Raw genomic sequence first — 17142 nt, forward strand, 5'->3', positions numbered from 1 at the left:
GTGGTCACTCAGTGGTCACTCAGTGGTCACTCAGTGGTCACTCAGCGGTCACTCAGCGGTCACTCAGTGGTCACTCAGTGGTCACTCAGTGGTCACTCAGCGGTCACTCAGCGGTCACTCAGTGGTCACTCAGTGGTCACTCAGTGGTCACTCAGCGGTCACTCAGCGGTCACTCAGTGGTCACTCAGTGGTCACTCAGTGGTCACTCAGCGGTCAGCGGCTCCGGCCATGCTCCGGCCGTGGCTCCTCCTGGGGCTGTTGCTGCTCCGGGGGGGGTCGGGGGGGGCCCCACCCCCACAGGACCCTCTGGGGAGCCTTCATCACCTTCACCATCATCATCATCATCATCTTCATCATCCCCAGGGGGAGGAAGGCTCTGACAGTGACCGTCATCTTCATCAGGTAAGGGGGGAGGGAGGGGATCTTCTTCATCATCATCATCATCATCTTCATCATCATCATCTTCATCACCTTCATCATCTTCATCATCGTCATCATCCTCATCATCATCATCTTCTTCATCATCATCATCTTCATCTTCTTCATCTTCATCATCTTCGTCACCATCTTCATCTTCATCTTCTTCATCATCACCAGGGGGATGAAGGCTCCATCAATGACCATCATCATCATCTTCAGCCTCAGGTAGAAGGGGATGAAGGCTCCCACAGTGACCCCAACCATCATCATCCTCATCAGGTAGGAGGGGAGGAAGGGGATCATCATCTTCATCATCATCAGGGGGATGAAGGCTCCTCCAGTGACCCCCATCCCCACCATCCTCATCATCCTCAGAAGGATGAAGGCTCCAACAGTCACCATCATCATCATCATCATCATCAGGTAAGAGGGGAGGGGGGGAGGAAGGGCATCATCATCATCATCATCATCTTCATCATCAGGGGGATGAAGGCCCCTCCGATGACCCCCATCATCATCATCATCCTCCTCAGGTAGAAGAGGAGGAAGGGCATCCTCATCATCATCCTCAGAGGGATGAAGGCTCCTCCAATGACCCCCATCCTCATCATCATCATCCTCATCCTCATCAGGTAGGAAGGGAGGAAGGCCACCCCCACCATCCTCATCATCCTCATCAGGGGGATGAAGGCTCTGCCAGTGACCCCCACCATCATCATCCTCATGATGAGGAGGAAGAAGAGTCCCCCAGCCACTCCCACCCCCATCACCATCCTCATCATCCTCATCATCCTCAGGGGGATGAAGGCTCCTCCAATGACCCACACCACCATCATCATCATCATCACCACGACGACGGGGAGGAAGGCCACGATCCCCATGACAACGATGACGATGATGACGAAGGTCACCATGGCCACCGTGACGAGGATGATGAAGGCCGTGGAGTGGATGAAGGCCACCGTCACCGTGACAACGATGACAATGATGATGACGATGATGAAGGCCACCGCGACGAGGGTGATGAAGGCCACCAAGGCGACAAAGGCCATCACCGTGACGACGATGACGATGACGAAGGCCACCACCATCACCATGACGATGATGAAGGTCACCATGGCCACCATGACGATGATGATGAAGGCCACGGGGTGGATGAAGGCCACCACCATCACCATGACGATGATGACGATGATGAAGGCCACGGGGTGGATGAAGGCCACCGCCGTCACCACGACGACGATGACGATGACGAAGATGATGAAGGTCACCAAAGCCGCCCCCACAGCTCCGAGGATGATGAAGATGATGAAGATGATGAAGATGATGAAGATGACGCCGCCGACAGCTCCCAGGAGGAAGAGGAAGGTGATAATTAATTTTTTTTTTTTTGATGAAGAATTTTTTGGGGATAAAAATCCAGGATTTTTTTGGGGGGTGACCCTTCCCCAAAATTCCAGGGAGTGATGAAGATGAGGAGGAGGAGGAGGAGGAGGAGGAGGGTGAGGCCGAAGGGCGATACCGACCCGGCTCCATCTGCCAATACTGCACCTACTGCAAGGTGGGATTTGGGGGGATTTTGGGGGGTTTTGGGGGATTTTGGGGGGATTTGGGGGGATTTTTGAGAAATTTTTAGGGATTTTGGGGGATTTTGGGGGGTTTTGGGGGGATTTTTGAGAAATTTTTAGGGATTTTGGGGGGTTTTTTTGGGGGGCATTTTTGGGGGATTTTTTTGGGTGGGATTTTGGGGGAATTAGGGGGATTTTGGGGGTGATTTGGGGTGATTTGAGGGGTTTGGGGAGATTTTTGGGGATTTTGGGGGGACTTTTGGGGGGTTTGGGGGATTTTTTGGGGGGAATTTGGGGATTTTTTTGGGGTGATTTGGGAGATTTTGGGGGATTTGGGGGTTTTGAGAATTTTGGGGGAATTTTGGGGGATTTTGGGAGGGTTTTGGGGGGGTTGGTGATTTTGGGGGATTTTGGGTGATTTTGAGTAATTTTTGGGGATTTAAGGGTTTTTTGGGAGGGATTTTGTGGTGATTTGGGGAATTTTGGGGGGATTTTGAGGAGCTTTTGGGGGATTTTGGGGGGATTTGGGGCAGTTTTGAGCAGATTTGAGGGGATTTTGGGGGGAATTTTGGGGATTTTGGTAAATTTTGGGCAGTTTTGAGGGGATTTTTGGGTGGATTTGGGGGAGTTTTGAGGAGTTAGGGGGGGGATTTTGGGGGGTTTGGGGAGATTTTGGGGGATTTTGGGGGGCTTTGGGAGGATTTTTGGGGCGCGGGTGGTCATGGGGAAGTCATATAGGAATTTTGGGTTAATTTTGGGTTAATTTGGGGTTAATTTTGGGGGGTTTTGTGCCCCCCTGACCCCCCGACCCCTCCCCAGCACTGCCGGCGCTGCTCCCGCTGTCCCTGCACCGAGGGGGACCCCGGGGACCCCTGTCCCCCCTGCCAGGTGACCCCAAAACCCCCCAAAAATACCCCAAATCCCCCCCAAAAAACACCCCAAATTCACCCCTAAAATTGTCCCAAAAAATCCCCCCAAAATTCCCCCAAAATCTCCCAAAATTCCTCGAAATTCCCTGAAAATTCCCCCAAAAAAATCCCCAAATTCTCAAAAAAAAAAAAAAAAAATCCCCCCCAAACCCCCCAAATTCCTCCCAAAAATCCCCAAATCCCCTCAAAACCCCCCAAATCCTCCCCAAATCCTCCCAAAATTCCCCAAAATCTCCTCAAACACCCCCAAATCCTCCCCAAATCCCCCCAAACCCCCCCAAATTGTCCCCAAATCCCTCAAAATCCCCCCAAATTTCCCCAAAAGTCTCCCAAAATTCCCTCAAAATCCCCCAAAATCCCCCAAAATTCCCTCAAAATTCCCTCAAAATTTCCCCCAAACGCCTAAAATCCCCCCAAATTCCCCAAAATTCCCCCAAAATGCCCCAAACACCCCCCCAAAAAAACCCCAAATCCCTCCAAAATTCCTCAAACTCACCAAATCCCCCCAAATCCCCTCAAAATCTCCCCAAATCCCCCCCAAATTCCCCTCAAAATCCTCCAAAATCCCCCCAAAAACTCCCAAAACACCCCAAAATCCCCTCAGGACCCTCTGGGGACCCTCCTGGGACCCCAAAAATCCCCAAATTTCCCCAATTTAACCCCTTGGTGCCCCCCAGGGCTGCCAGTTCTGTTACCTGTGTCCCCTCGTGTGCGACACCGCCTGTCGGCCGGGTGAGACCCCTCCCCAAATTACACCCGGGACCCCCAAAATCCCCCCTGGGACCCCCAAAACCCCCCTGGGACCCCAAATCTCCCCTGGGCCCCCCAAAATCCCCCCTGAGACCCCCAAAATCCCCCCTGGGATCCCCAAATCTCCCCTGGGACCCCCAAAAATCCCCCCTGAGACCCCCAAAATCCCCCCTGGGATCCCCAAATCTCCCCTGGGACCCCCAAAAATCCACCCAGGGACCCCCAAAATCCCCCCTGGAACCCCAAAAATCCCCCCTGAGACCCCCAAAATCCCCCCTGGGATCCCCAAATCTCCCCTGGGACCCCCAAAAATCCACCCAGGGACCCCCAAAATCCCCCCTGGAACCCCAAAAATCCCACCTGAGACTCCCAAAAATCCCCCCTGGGACCCCCAAAATCAACCCTGGGACCCTCCAAATCCATCCTGAGACCCCCAAAATCAACCTCAGGACCCTCAAAATCCCCCCTGGGACCCCCAAAATCCATCCTGGGACCCCCAAATCCCCCCTGAGACCCTCAAAACCCCATCGGGACCCCCAAAATCCCCCCCTGGGACCCCCAAAATCCTCTCTGGGACCCCCAAAACCCATTCGAGACCCCCCAAATCAACACTGGGACCCCAAAAATCCCACCAGGGACCCCCAAATCTCCCCTGGGACCCCAAAATCCAGCCCAGGACCCCCCAAATCCCCCCCAGGACCCCCAAAATCCAGCCCAGGACCCCCAAAATCCCCCCTGGGACCCCCAAAATCCCCCCTGGACCCCCAAATCCTCTGTGGGACCCCCAAAATCCCCCCCAGGATCCCCCAAAATACCCCCTGGGACCCCCAAAATCAACCCCAGGACCCCCAAAATCAACCTCAGGACCCCCAAAAATACCCCCAGGACCCCTAAACCCACCCTGGGACCCCAAAAATCCCCCCAGGGACCCCCAAAATCCCATCAGGGACCCCCAAAATCCATCTCGAGACCCCCAAAATCCCCCCTGGGACCCCCAAAATCCACCCAGGGACCCCCAAATCCTCTCTGGGACCCCCAAAATCAACCTCAGGACCCCCAAAATCCCCCCTGGGACCCCCTAAAATCCCCCCCAGGACCCCCAAAATCCCCCCAGGGATCCCCAAATCCCCCCCAGGACCCCCCAAAAACCCACAAACCCCCCTCCCCAAATTTTCCAGGCAGCTTCCTGGACGAGCTCTCGGGGGCGTTGTTGGAGTAAGTGCCGCCCCCTCCTCAAAATTCGGGGTGGGGGGTCCCCAAAATCCCCCTCAGACGCCCCCAGACTCAAAATTAACCCCCCCCCCTCCTCATTTTTCAGATCTTTGGCCACGTTTTTGGAGCCCCCCGAAGCTTGAAGGGAAATTTTGGGGGGATTTTGGGGGATTTTTGGGGATTTTGGGGGATTTTTTGGGGGGGTTTGAAGACCCTCCCGACCCCAAATTTTGGGGGGAAAATAAAAGGATTGAAAGGAAAGAAGTGGATTTTTTGGGGGGTTTTTGGGGGGTTTTGGGGGGATTTTGGGGATTTGAGGGGGATTTGGGGGAATTTTGGGGGGATTTAGGGGTTTTTGGGGAGGATTTTGGGGGGTTTTGGGGGAAATTTGGTGGATTTTGGGGAGATTTTGGGGGGATTTTGGGGGAATTTCAGAGATTTAGGGGGTTTGGGGGGATTTGGGGGGATTGAGGAGGATTTTGGGGAGATTTTGGGGGAATTTGGGGAGATTTTGGGGGGAGTTGGGGAGAATTTTGGGGATTTGAGGGGGATTTGGGCGAATTTTGGGGGGATTTGGGGGAATTTTGTGACTTTTGGGAGGATTTGGGGGGGATTTGGGGAGATTTTGGGGGGATTTTGGGGGGATTTGGGGATTTTTGGGGGGATTTGGGGAGATTTTGGGGAGATTTTGGGGGGATTTTGGGGAGATTTTGGGGGGATTTTGGAGGAGATTTTTGGGAATTTGGGGAGGATTTGGGGAATTTTGGGGATTTGGGGGAAATTTGGAAGAATTTTGGGAGATTTAGGGGGAGTTTTGGTGGATTTGGGGGGAAATTTTTGGGGGATTTTGTGGGAATTTGGGGATTTTGGGGGAAATTTTGGGGATTTTGGGATTTTGGGGAAATTTTAAGCGAATTTTGAGGAATTTTTGTGCAAATTCAAGAAGAATTTTGGGATTTTTGTGCAGATTTTGCTACAAATTTTTCCAATTTTCTGATATTTTGTCACCCCAACCCCCCACCCTTTAATCCCATTTTTAATCCCATTTTTAATCCCATTTTTCCCATTAAAAAAAATCCACATTTTTCATTTTTTTGGGGCTCATTTCCCCCCATAATTTTAATTTTTATTGGGTTTTCCATGCAGCCCCCCCCCAACGCCCCCTCCCCAAAATAAAATTAAAAAGGGGGAGGGGCCCAAAGGGGGGGAGGGGGGACCCCCCAAAAAAACCCCTCCCCCACCTTTTATAGCAGCAAAGCCCCTCCCCCCCTCAGGGCTCAGGAATTTGGGGGGGGGTCCCCAAAATTCCCCCAAAATTCCCCCAAAATTTGGGGTTTTTTTGGGGTTTTTTTTCGTCCGTCAGGTCCGGGATTCTGTGGAGGGGGAGGGGGAAAATAGAATTAATTTAGTTAATTAATGGTCGTAATTAATTCCCAAAAAATTGGGAGAATTAATGAAAAAATCTCAATTAATTGCCTCAATTAATTCCCAAAAAATTGGGGAAATTAATGAAAAAATCTCAATTAATTGCCTCAATTAATTCCCAAAAAATTGGGAGAATTAATGAAAAAATCTCAATTAATTGCCTCAATTAATTCCCAAAAAATTGGGGAAATTAATGAAAAAATCTCAATTAATTGCCTCAATTAATTTCCCAAAAAATTGGGGGAATTCCTGAAAAAATCTCAGTTAATTCACTCAATTAATTTCCAAAAAAATTGGGGGAATTCCTGAAAAAAAATCTCAATTAATTCCCCCAATTAATCAATTAATTCCCCCAATTAATTCCCTCAAATAATTCCCAAATAAAATCCCAATTAATTCCCCCAAAATTGGGAAACCCCCCAAAAAAATCCCAATTAATTCCCCCAATTAATTCCCCAAAAATTGGGGAAATTCCCCCCAAAAAATCCCAATTAATTCCCCAATTAATTCCCCAATTAAATTCCCCCAATTAATTCCCCAATTAAATTCCCCCAATTAATTCCCCCAATTAAATTCCCCCAATTAATTCCCCCAATTAATCCCCCAATTAATTCCCCCAATTAAATTCCCCCAATTAATCCCCCAATTAATTCCCCCCAATTAATTCTCCCCAAAATTAAGACGCACCCCCCAAAAATTCAAATTAATTCCCCCAAAAAAATCCCAATTAATTCCCCAAAAATTGGGATTTTCCCCCCTAAAAAATTCCAATTAATTTCCCCAATTAATTAATTAATTCCCTAATTAATTGAGGCATTAAATTAAACTCACGGTCAGCAGGAGTAGGTCCGGACCGAGACCCCCCCGTCGCCCCTTGGGGAGGGCACAGAGTTCCCTGGGGGGAAAAATTCCCCAAAAAAATCAAATTTTACCCCCCAAAAATCTAAATTTTACCCTCAAAAATTCCCCCAAAAAATTCAAAATTTATCCCCCAAAAATTCCCCCCAAAAATTCAAAATTTACCCCCAAAAAATTCCCCCCAAAAAATCTAAATTTACCCCCCAAAAATTCCCAAAATTCACCAAAAAAATTCAAAATTTACCCGCAAAAAAATCCCCAAATCCCCCCCCCAAAAAAACCCAAAAAATTCAAAATTTACTCCGAAAAAAATCAAAATTTTCCCCCCCAAAACCTCCCCCAAAACCCAAATCCCCTCAAATCCCCCAGGACCCCCCAAATCCCCCCAAATCCCCCCAAAGCCCCCCAAACCCCCCCAGGACCCCCCAAAATCCCCCCAAATTCGCCCCAAATCCCCCCCAAATCCCCCTAATTCCCCCCTAAACCTCCCCAAACCCCCCCAAATCCTCCCCAAATCCCCCCAAATCCCCCCTAGACCCTCCCAGGACCCCCAAAATCCCCCCAAATCCCCCCCAAATCCCCCCAAATCCCCCCAGGACCGCCCAAATTCGCCCCAAATCCCCCCAGGACCGCCCAAATTCGCCCCAAATCCCCCCTAAACGTCCCCAAATCCCCTCCAAGACCCCCCCAAATCCCCCCCAAACCCCCCAAATCCCTCCCAAACCCCTCCAAGACCCCTCCTAGACCCCCCAAATCCCCCCCGAATCCCCCCAAATCCCTTCAACACCCCCCAGATCCTCCCCAGCACCCCCCCAGGACCCCCAAATTCCCTCCCAAACCTCCCCAAGACCCCCTAGACCCCCCAAATCCCCCCAAATCTCTTCAACACCCCCCCAAATCCCCCCCAAACCTCCCCAGGACCCCCAAATTCCCTCCCAAATTCGCCCCAAAATCCCCCCAAACCCCCCCAGGACCCCCCAAATCCCCCCAAACCCCCCAAATCCCCCCTCTCCCCCCTCACCTTCGGGCTGGACCTTCCGGAGGGGCAGGGGGGGTGTCCCCAGGGGTCCCCCCCGGAAATTTGGGGGCAACATTTCAGCGGCGTCCGGACCCCCCCCCCGGAGCTCCTTCTCCCGGAACAGCTTCCGCCAGGACGGGGAGCGGCTGAAGGGTCTGGGGGCGTCCTGGGGGGGAAATTCGGGGATTTGGGGGGATTTGGGGGGGTCTTGGGGGGGTTTGGGGGGATTTTGGGGGAGATTTGGGGAGATTTGGGGGGACTTAGGGGAGATTTGGAGGGGTTTGGGGGGGATTCTGGGGGGTCTTGGGGGGTTTGGGGGGATTTTGGTGGAATTTGGGGGAATTTGGGAGGATTCGGGGGGGGTTGGGAGGTTTTGGGGGGCATTTGGGGGTGATTTGGGGGGTTTGGGGGAGATTTTGGGGGGGAATTTTGGGGGAATTTTGGGAGGGGAATAAGAGGAATTTTGAGGGAATTTTGGATGGGATTTTAGGGAAATTTTGGGGGAATTTTGGGTGAAATTTGGAGGGAATTTTGGGAGGATTTGGGGTGTTTTTTGGGGGGGATTTTGGGGTCCAGGCCTCACCTCATCGAGGCGCCGCTCGGTGCCCGCCGAGATCAAAGCGCTGAATTCCTTCTCCAGCAGCTGCCGGGCCTGGGGACAGCGGGGACATCAATGGGGACAGCGGGGACATTGGGGGACATTTGGGGACATTGGGGACAGTGGGGACATTGGGGGACATTGGGGACATTGGGGACAGTGGGGACATTGGGGACATTGGGGACACTGGGGACATTGGGGGGGTTGAGGACATTGGGGACATTTGGGGGATTCTTCCCAGTCCCTCCCAGTCCATCTCAGTCTGTCCTAATCCCCTCCCAGTCCCCACCTGTGTGTTCTGGGTGGGGATTTCTCCCCTCCAAGTCCTTCCCAGTCCCTCCCAGTCCCTCCCAGTCCCTCCCAGTCTCTCCCAGTCTCTCCCAGTCCATCCCAGTCTCTCCCAGTCCCCTCCCAGTGGCTCCCAGTGGCTCCCAGCCCCACCTGTGTGTTCTGGGTGGGGATCTGGAGCAGCAGGGCCAGGTCGGCCCAGTCCCTCCAGTGAATCCCAGTCCCTCCCAGTCTCTCCCAGTCCCTCCCAGTCCCTCCCAGTCCCTCCCAGTCCATCCCAGTCTCTCCCAGTCCATCCCAATCCACTCCCAGTCCCTCCCAGTCCCTCCCAGTCCCCTCCCAGTGGCTCCCAGTCTCTCCCAGTCTGTCCCAATCCCCTCCCAGTGGCTCCCAGTCCTCCCAGTCCCCCCAGTTCCCCTGACCTGTGTGTTCTGTGTGGGGATCTGGAGCAGCAGGGCCAGGTCGGCCCAGTCCCTCCCAGTCTCTCCCAGTCCATCCCAGTCCATCCCAGTCCATCCCAGTCCCTCCCAGTCCATCCCAGTCCCTCCCAGTCCCTTCCAGTCCATCCCAGTCCATCCCAGTCCATCCCAGTCCCTCCCAGTCCCTCCCAGTCTCTCCCAGTCCCTCCCAGTCCCTCCCAGTCTCTCCCAGTCTCTCCCAGTGGCTCCCAGTGGCTCCCAGCCCCACCTGTGTGTTCTGTGTGGGGATCTGGAGCAGCAGGGCCAGGTCGGCCCAGTCGAAGGTGTCGTCCAGGGCGAGCAGCGCCCCGTGCACGCCCGACTCGCCCAGGTTGGGGGCGAACTCCCGGAGCCCCACGCTGCTCACCCAGGCACTGACCCGCTCGTTGGACCACACCACCACGTCTGGGGGCCAAAAACATCCAAAAATCACCTAAAAATACCCCAAAATCATCCAGACACTGACCCAGGCACTGACCCGCTCGTTGGACCACACCACCACGTCTGGGGGCCGAAAAGCACATCCCAAATCAGCCCAAAATATCCCCAAAATATCCTCAAAATATCCTCAAGATATCCCAAAAATATCTCCAAAATATCTCAAAAAAATACCCCCAAAAATACCCCAAAGATACCCCAAAATAGCCCAAAAATATCCCAAAAATATCCTCAAAATATCCCCAAAAATACCCCAAAAACACCCCCAAAAATCCCCAAAATATCCTCAAAGTATCCCCAAAATATCACCCAAAAATACTGAAAAATCACCCCAAAATACACCAAAATATCCCTAAAATATCCTCAAAATCACCCCAAAAATACCCCAAAAATACCCCAAAACATCCCCCAAAAATCCCCAAAATATCCTCAAAATATCCCCAAAAATACCCCAAAAACACCCCCAAAAATCCCCAAAATATCCTCAAAGTATCCCCAAAATATCACCCAAAAATACTGAAAAATCACCCCAAAATACACCAAAATATCCCTAAAATATCCTCAAAGTCACCCCAAAAATACCCCAAAAATCCCCCAAAATATCCCCCAAAAACCCCCAAAATATCCTCAAAATATCCCCAAAAATACCCCCAAAATTACCCCAAAAATAGCCCAAAAATCCCCCCAAAAAATCCCCAAAAATCCCCAAAAATATGCCCAAAGTATCCCCCAAAATATCCCCAAAAATATCCTCAAAATCACCCCAAAAATATCCCAAAAAAATCCCCCAAAAATATGCCCAAGATATCCTCAAAAATATCCCCAAAATATCCTCTAAAATATCCCCCAAAAAATCCCCAAAATATCTCAAAAATACCCTCAAAATTATCCTCAAAAATATCCCCAAATATCCCCCAAAAATATCCCCAAAATATCCTCAAAAATCCCCAAAAATATCCCAAAAATATCCCTAAAATATCTCCAAAATATCCCCAAAAATATCCCCAAAATATCCCAAAAACATCCCAAAAATACCCCAAAATCCCCCCAAAATATCCCAAAAATACTGAAAAATCACACAGGGACACCCCAAAATCCCTTCCAGATCCCCCAAAATCCCCTGAGACCCCCCAAACCCCTTTGGGACCCCCCAAATCCCCCCCAAACCCTCTCCAGGATCCACCAAACCCCTCCAGGACCCCCCAAATTCCCCCAGGACCCCCCAAAATCCCCCCTAAAAACCCTCGGGATCCCTCCAAATTTCTTCAAAAAAAAAAAAAAACCCAAACCCCTCCAGGACCCCCCCAAGACCCCCCAGGACTCCCCAAACCCCCCAATCCCCTCCAGGACTCCCCAAAATTCCCCCCAGACCCCTCAAACCCCTTTGAGACCCCCCCCCCAAACTCCCCCTGAGATCCCCTTTGATCCCTCAAGGAACCCCCAAACCCTTTCAGGACCCCCCAAACCCCTCCAGGACCCCCCAGGACCCCCCCAGGACCCCCCAAATCCCCCCCAAATCCCATTGAGACTCCCCAAATCCCCCCCGGGACCCCCCAAACCCTTCTGAGACCCCCCCCAAACTCCCCCTGAGATCCTCTTTGACCCCTCCAGGACCCCCCAGGACCCCCCAAAATCCCCCCAGGACCCCCCAACCCTCCCCCTTGTTACCGGCGGTGCCACCCAAACCCCCCCAGAACCCCCCAAAACCCCCCCAGGACCCCCCAAACCCCTCCAGGACCCCCCAAACCCCCCCAGGACCCCCCAAACCCCCCCCAAATCCCCTCAGAACCCCCCAAATTTCCCTGAGACCCCCCTAAAACCCCTCAAACCCCCTCCAGGACCCCTCAATCCCCCCCAGGACCCCCCAAACCCCTCCAGGACCCCCCAACCCCCCCCCCCGGACCCCCCAGGACCCCTCAATCCCCCCCAGGACCCCCCAAACCCCTCCAGGACCCCCCAAACCCCCCCAGGACCCCCCCAGGACCCCCCAAATCCCCCCCAAACCCCATTGAGACTCCCCAAATCCCCCCAGGACCCCCCAAACCCCTTTGAGACCCCCCCAAATCCCCCTGAGATCCCCCTGAAACCCCTCAAAATCCCCTCAAAACCCCCCCAGGACCACCCAAACCCCCCCAGGACCCCCCAGACCCCCCCAGGACCCCCCCAGGACCCCCGATTACCGGCGGTGCCCCCCTGGCTCTCCTCTCTCCGTCTCTCCAGCTCCTTTCGGTCGTAGTTGAGGCGTTTGAGGCACATGATGCCGTAGTGCAGGCTGACCCTGGGGGGCGTGGGGAGGGGTCTCACCGTCATTTCAGCGGGTCCCGGGGTCACCTCGGGGGTCTCAGAGTCACCCCGGGGGTCCCAGGGTCATTTCAGGGGGTCCCAGGGTCATTTCAGGGGGTCTCAGGGTCATCCTGGGGGTCCCAGGGTCATTTAAAGGGGGTTGGGGTCACCCTGAGGGTCTCAAAGTGACCCTGGGATGGGGTTGGGGTCGTTTTGGGGGGTCCCAGGGTCCTTTCAGGGGGTCCCAGGGTCATTTCAGGGGGTCTCAGGGTCATTTAAGGGGTCTGGGGTCACCCTGAGGGTCTCAAAGTGACCTTGGGGGGCGTGGGGAGGGGTCTCAGGGTCATTTCAGGGGGTCCCAGGGTCATTTAAAGGGGTCTGGGGTCACCCCAAAGGTCCCAAAGTGACCCTGGGATGGGGTTGGGGTCGTTTTAGGGGGTCCCAGGGTCCTTTCAGGGGGTCCCAGGGTCATTTAAAGGGGTCCCAGAGTCACCCTGAGGTCATTTGAGGGTCCCAGGGTCACCCTGGGGGTCCCAGGGTCATTTAAAGGGGGCTGGGGTCACCCCAAAGGTCTCAAAGTGACCCTGGGGGGCGTGGGGAGGGGTCTCAGGGTCATTTCAGGGGGTCCCAGTGTCATTTCAGGGGGTCTCAGGGTCATCTTGGGGGTCCTCGGGGTCACCTCGGGGGTCTCACGGCCATTTAAGGGGGTCTGGGGTCACCCTAAAGTCACCCTGAGGGTCCCAAAGTGACCCTGGGATGGGGTTGGGGTCGGTGTCGGTTTTGGGGGGTCTGGGGGTCACCCCAAATTCCGAGCCCTCCCCTCCAACTTCCACCTCCCACCCCAAATTCCGACGCCCCCACCCCAAATTTCCATGTTCGACCTCAAAATCTGATCCCCCAACCCCAAACTTCCGACCCCCCACCCCATATTTGGACCCCCCACCCCAAATTTCCACCCCCCACCCCAAATTTCGACTCCCCCTCCCCAAATTCCAAACCCCCCACCCCAAATTCCGACGCCCCCACCCCAAATTTCCACCTGTACCCCAAATTTCCACCTCTCACCCCCAAATTCCGAGCCCCCCTCCCACCCAAATTTTGGAACCCCCTCCCCAAATTTTGCAACCCCCTCCCCAAATTCTGGCCCCTCCCTCCCCAAATCCCGAGCCCCCTCCCCAAGCCCCCCAGACCCCTCACCGGTGGAAGGAATCGACCATCTTGAGCTGCCCGCGGAGCTCCTTCTTGCTGAGGTGGTCGAGCATCCGCGCGTCCACCAGCGACTCCATGAAATAACTGCGGTACTGGGGCAGCCCCAGGCTGGGCAGCCACTCGTTCCCCACCCACTCGTGGTTCATGTCCCCGTGCGCCAGGATCTGTCACCGGGGGAACATTTATATACCTGCCAGGACCTTTATATCCCTGCCAGGACCTTTATATACCTGCTACTGCCTTTATAGCCCTGCCAGGACCTTTATATCCCTGCCAGGACCTGTCTGTGCAGCCACTCGTTCCCCACCCACTCGTGGTTCATGTCCCCGTGTGCCAGGATCTGGGGCAGGGAATGCTTTATACACCTGCCAGGACCTTTATATCCCTGCTACTGCCTTTATATCCCTGCCAGGACCTTTATATCCCTGCCAGGACCTGTCTGTGCAGCCACTCGTTCCCCACCCACTCGTGGTTCATGTCCCCGTGCGCCAGGATCTGGGGCAGGGAATGCTTTATACACCTGCCAGGACCTTTATATCCCTGCTACTGCCTTTATATCCCTGCCAGGACCTTTATATCCCTGCCAGGACCTGTCCGGGCAGCCACTCGTTCCCCACCCACTCGTGGTTCATGTCCCCGTGCGCCAGGATCTGTCACCGGGAAACCTTTATACACCTGCCAGGACCTTTATATCCCTGCCAGGACCTGGCTATGAAAAATCTGTAACTTTATATCCCTTCCAGGACCTGTTTTGTCACTGTATATCCCTGCCAGGACTTTTATATCCCTGCCAGGACCTGCTTATGGCATCCCTGAACTCTATATCCCTGCCAGGACCTTTATAGCCCTGCCAGGACCTGGTTATTGTACCCTGGAGCTCTATAGCACTGCCAGGACCTTTATATCCCTGCCAGGACCTGGCTGGGAGACCCCCCCCCAAATCCCCACAACCCTTCTAGGACCTGGTTATGGCACCCCAAAACCTCTATATCCCTGCCAGGACCTTTATATACATGCCAGGATCTGCTTATTATATCCTGGATCTTTATATCTCTGCCAGGACCTGGGTATGGCACCCCTGAGCTCTATATCCCTGCCAGGACCTGTCTGTGCAGCCACTCGTTCCCCACCCACTCGTGGTTCACGTCCCCGTGCGCCAGGATCTGGGGAATTTTTATACACCTGCCAGGACCTGTTTTGTCACTGTATATCCCTGCCAGGACCTGGCTATGAAAAATCTGTAACTTTATATCCCTTCCAGGACCTGTTTTGTGTCCCTATATCCCTGCCAGGACCTGCTTATGGCACCCCAACCTCTATATCCCTGCCAGGACCTTTATAGCCCTGCCAGGACCTGCTTATTATATCCTGGATCTTTATATCCCTGCCAGGACATTTATATCCCTTCCAGGACCTGGTTATTGCACCCCTAATCTTTATATCCCTGCCAGGACCTGGTTATTGCACCCCTAATCTTTATATCCCTGCCAGGACCTGGTCATTGTACCCCTGACCTTTATATCCCTGCCAGGACCTGGTCATTGCACCCCTAACCTTTATATCCCTGCCAGGACCTGGTCATTGCACCCCTGACCTTTATATCCCTGCCAGGACCTGGGTATGGCACTCCTAACCTTTATATCCCTGCCAGGACCTGGCCATTGTACCCCTGACCTTTATATCCCTGCCAGGACCTGGTCATTGTACCCCTGAGCTTTATATCCCTGCCAGGACCTGGCCATTGTACCCCTAACCTTTATATCCCTGCCAGGACCTGGCCATTGTACCCCTGATCTTTATATCCCTGCCAGGACCTGGTCATGGCCCTCCAAAGATTTATATCCCTTCCAGGACCCTGCTATAGCCACGCCCTCTCTCTCAAGCCCCTCCTTCCTTGTTGAGCCCCGCCCCTTCTCAAGCCACACCCCACATAAGCCCCGCCCCTTTGTTTGCATCCCAGGTCAAGCCACGCCCATTACACAGAGCTCAGCCCCTTTAAAGCCCCGCCCCTAATTAAACCCCGCCTTAATTAATCCACCCCTGCTCAAGCCCCGCCCCTTCCATTACAACGTCAAGCCACGCCCCTTGATCAAAGCCAGTACCTCCCTCAAGCTCCGCCCCTAATTAAGCCCCGCCCCTGATTAAACACACAGTATTAAGCCCCGCCTCCTTTTAAAACCACGCCCCCGTCCAAGCCCCGCCCCAATTAATCCCGCCTCGTTCTCAAGCCCCGCCCGTTCTCGAGCCACGACCAATCAAGTCACGCCCGTTGTACAAGCCCCGCCCCCTTTGTTAAGCCCCGCCCCCTTTACCTGTTCCCAGCTGATCTCCCGCGGTTCCTGAGGGGGGAAAAAATGGGGGGTCAGGGGTCCCAAATCCCCCCAAAATCCTCCAAATTTCCCCAAATTCCCTCAAAATCTGCCCCAAATCGCCCCTAAATCTCCCCAAATCCCCCCAAAATCTCCCCCAGAGACACCAGAAGGTCCCAAAACCCCCCAAAATCCCCCCAAAACCCCCCAAAACCCCCCCAAAATCCCCCCAAAATCCCCCAAATCCCCCCCAAAATCCCCCCAAAACGGGTCACTGACCGCGTTGGGCGTGGCCGGCAGCGACTCCATCTCCTCGTGCGTCATCCACACGTTCCCCGTGCACTGAGGAGGGGGGGAAATGACGTCATCGGGGCGGGAAATGACGTCACCGAGGTGGGAAATGACGTCACCGAGGTGGGAAATGACGTCATCGAGGCGGGAAATAACACCGTGAGAGAGATGGCGTCATTGGATTAGAAAGTGACGTCATTAATGTTATAAATGATGTCATTGATGTGGGAGGTGACGTCATTGATGTGGGAGGTGATGTCATTGAGACAGGGAGTGACGTCATTGAGGTGTGGATGATGTCATCAATATGGATAATGACGTCATGGAGATCCTCCTCCTTCCCCCCCCCCCAAAAAATAATCCCTGGGCGAGATCCTCGTGCAAAAAAACCCTCATTAAAGGCCTTAATTAAAATTTTCCTCATTAAGATCCCCCTTGTTAATTCCCCCTCATTAAATCCCTCAATTAAAACCTGCTAATTAACCCCCTAATTAACCCCCCCATTAAAACCCCTCAATTAAATCCTCCTCATTAAAACCCCCTAATTAAACCCCTCAATTAAACCCTCTCATTAAATCTCCCTCTTTAAACACCTCAATTATAACCTGCTAATTAAAACCCTAATTAACCCCCCATTAAAACCCTCATTTAAATCCCCCTCATTAAACCCCTCAATTAAAACCCGCTAATTAAACCCCCCATTAAAACCCTCATTAAGCCCCTCAATTAATTCTCCCCTAATTAAACCCCTCAATTAAATCCTCCTCATTAAACCCCTCAATTAAATCCATCCATTAAATCCCCATCAATTAAAACCTGCTAATTAAACCCCTCCTCATTAAAACCCCTCAATTAAATCCTCCTCAATTAATTCCCTCTCATTAAACCCCTCAATTAAAACCTGCTAATTAACCCCCTAATTAAACCCCTCCTCATTAAAACCCCTCAGTTAAATCCCCCTCATTAAACCCCTCAATTAAAACTCACTAATTAAACCCCAAATTAATCTCCCCATTAAACCCCTCAATTAAATCCCCTCTCATTAAACCCCTCAATTAAACCCCTAATTAAACCCCTCAATTAAATCC

General features: G+C 53.0%; 2 protein-coding genes across 2 annotated transcripts in view; one reads left to right on the forward strand and one right to left on the reverse strand.

The window, feature by feature from the left end:
* Positions 1–1317: 1317 nt before the first annotated feature.
* Positions 1318–5800, forward strand: LOC310921873 (uncharacterized protein; the record flags this gene model as incomplete). Its single annotated transcript, XM_083882126.1, has 8 exons — positions 1318–1530; positions 1621–1788; positions 1881–1981; positions 2808–2876; positions 3595–3649; positions 4846–4882; positions 4986–5082; positions 5791–5800. The coding sequence occupies 8 exons, from the start codon at positions 1318–1320 to the stop codon at positions 5798–5800; spliced, it is 750 nt and encodes a 249-aa protein (XP_083738252.1).
* Positions 5801–7137: 1337 nt separating this feature from the next.
* PPFIA3 (PTPRF interacting protein alpha 3) overlaps positions 7138–17142 on the reverse strand; it is a gene marked incomplete at both ends in the record, with an annotated part of 46054 nt that continues 36049 nt past the window's right edge. The window contains 8 exons of the mRNA XM_083882127.1: positions 7138–7199; positions 8184–8346; positions 8764–8832; positions 9754–9929; positions 12143–12240; positions 13443–13618; positions 15767–15793; positions 16043–16105. Of these exons, the coding sequence (XP_083738253.1) occupies positions 7138–7199; positions 8184–8346; positions 8764–8832; positions 9754–9929; positions 12143–12240; positions 13443–13618; positions 15767–15793; positions 16043–16105 (834 nt within the window). The remainder of the gene's footprint in view (positions 7200–8183; positions 8347–8763; positions 8833–9753; positions 9930–12142; positions 12241–13442; positions 13619–15766; positions 15794–16042; positions 16106–17142) is intronic.

This window comes from Zosterops lateralis, assembly GCF_965231275.1.
Source record: "Zosterops lateralis genome assembly, chromosome: 37".
Lineage (NCBI taxonomy): Eukaryota > Metazoa > Chordata > Aves > Passeriformes > Zosteropidae > Zosterops > Zosterops lateralis.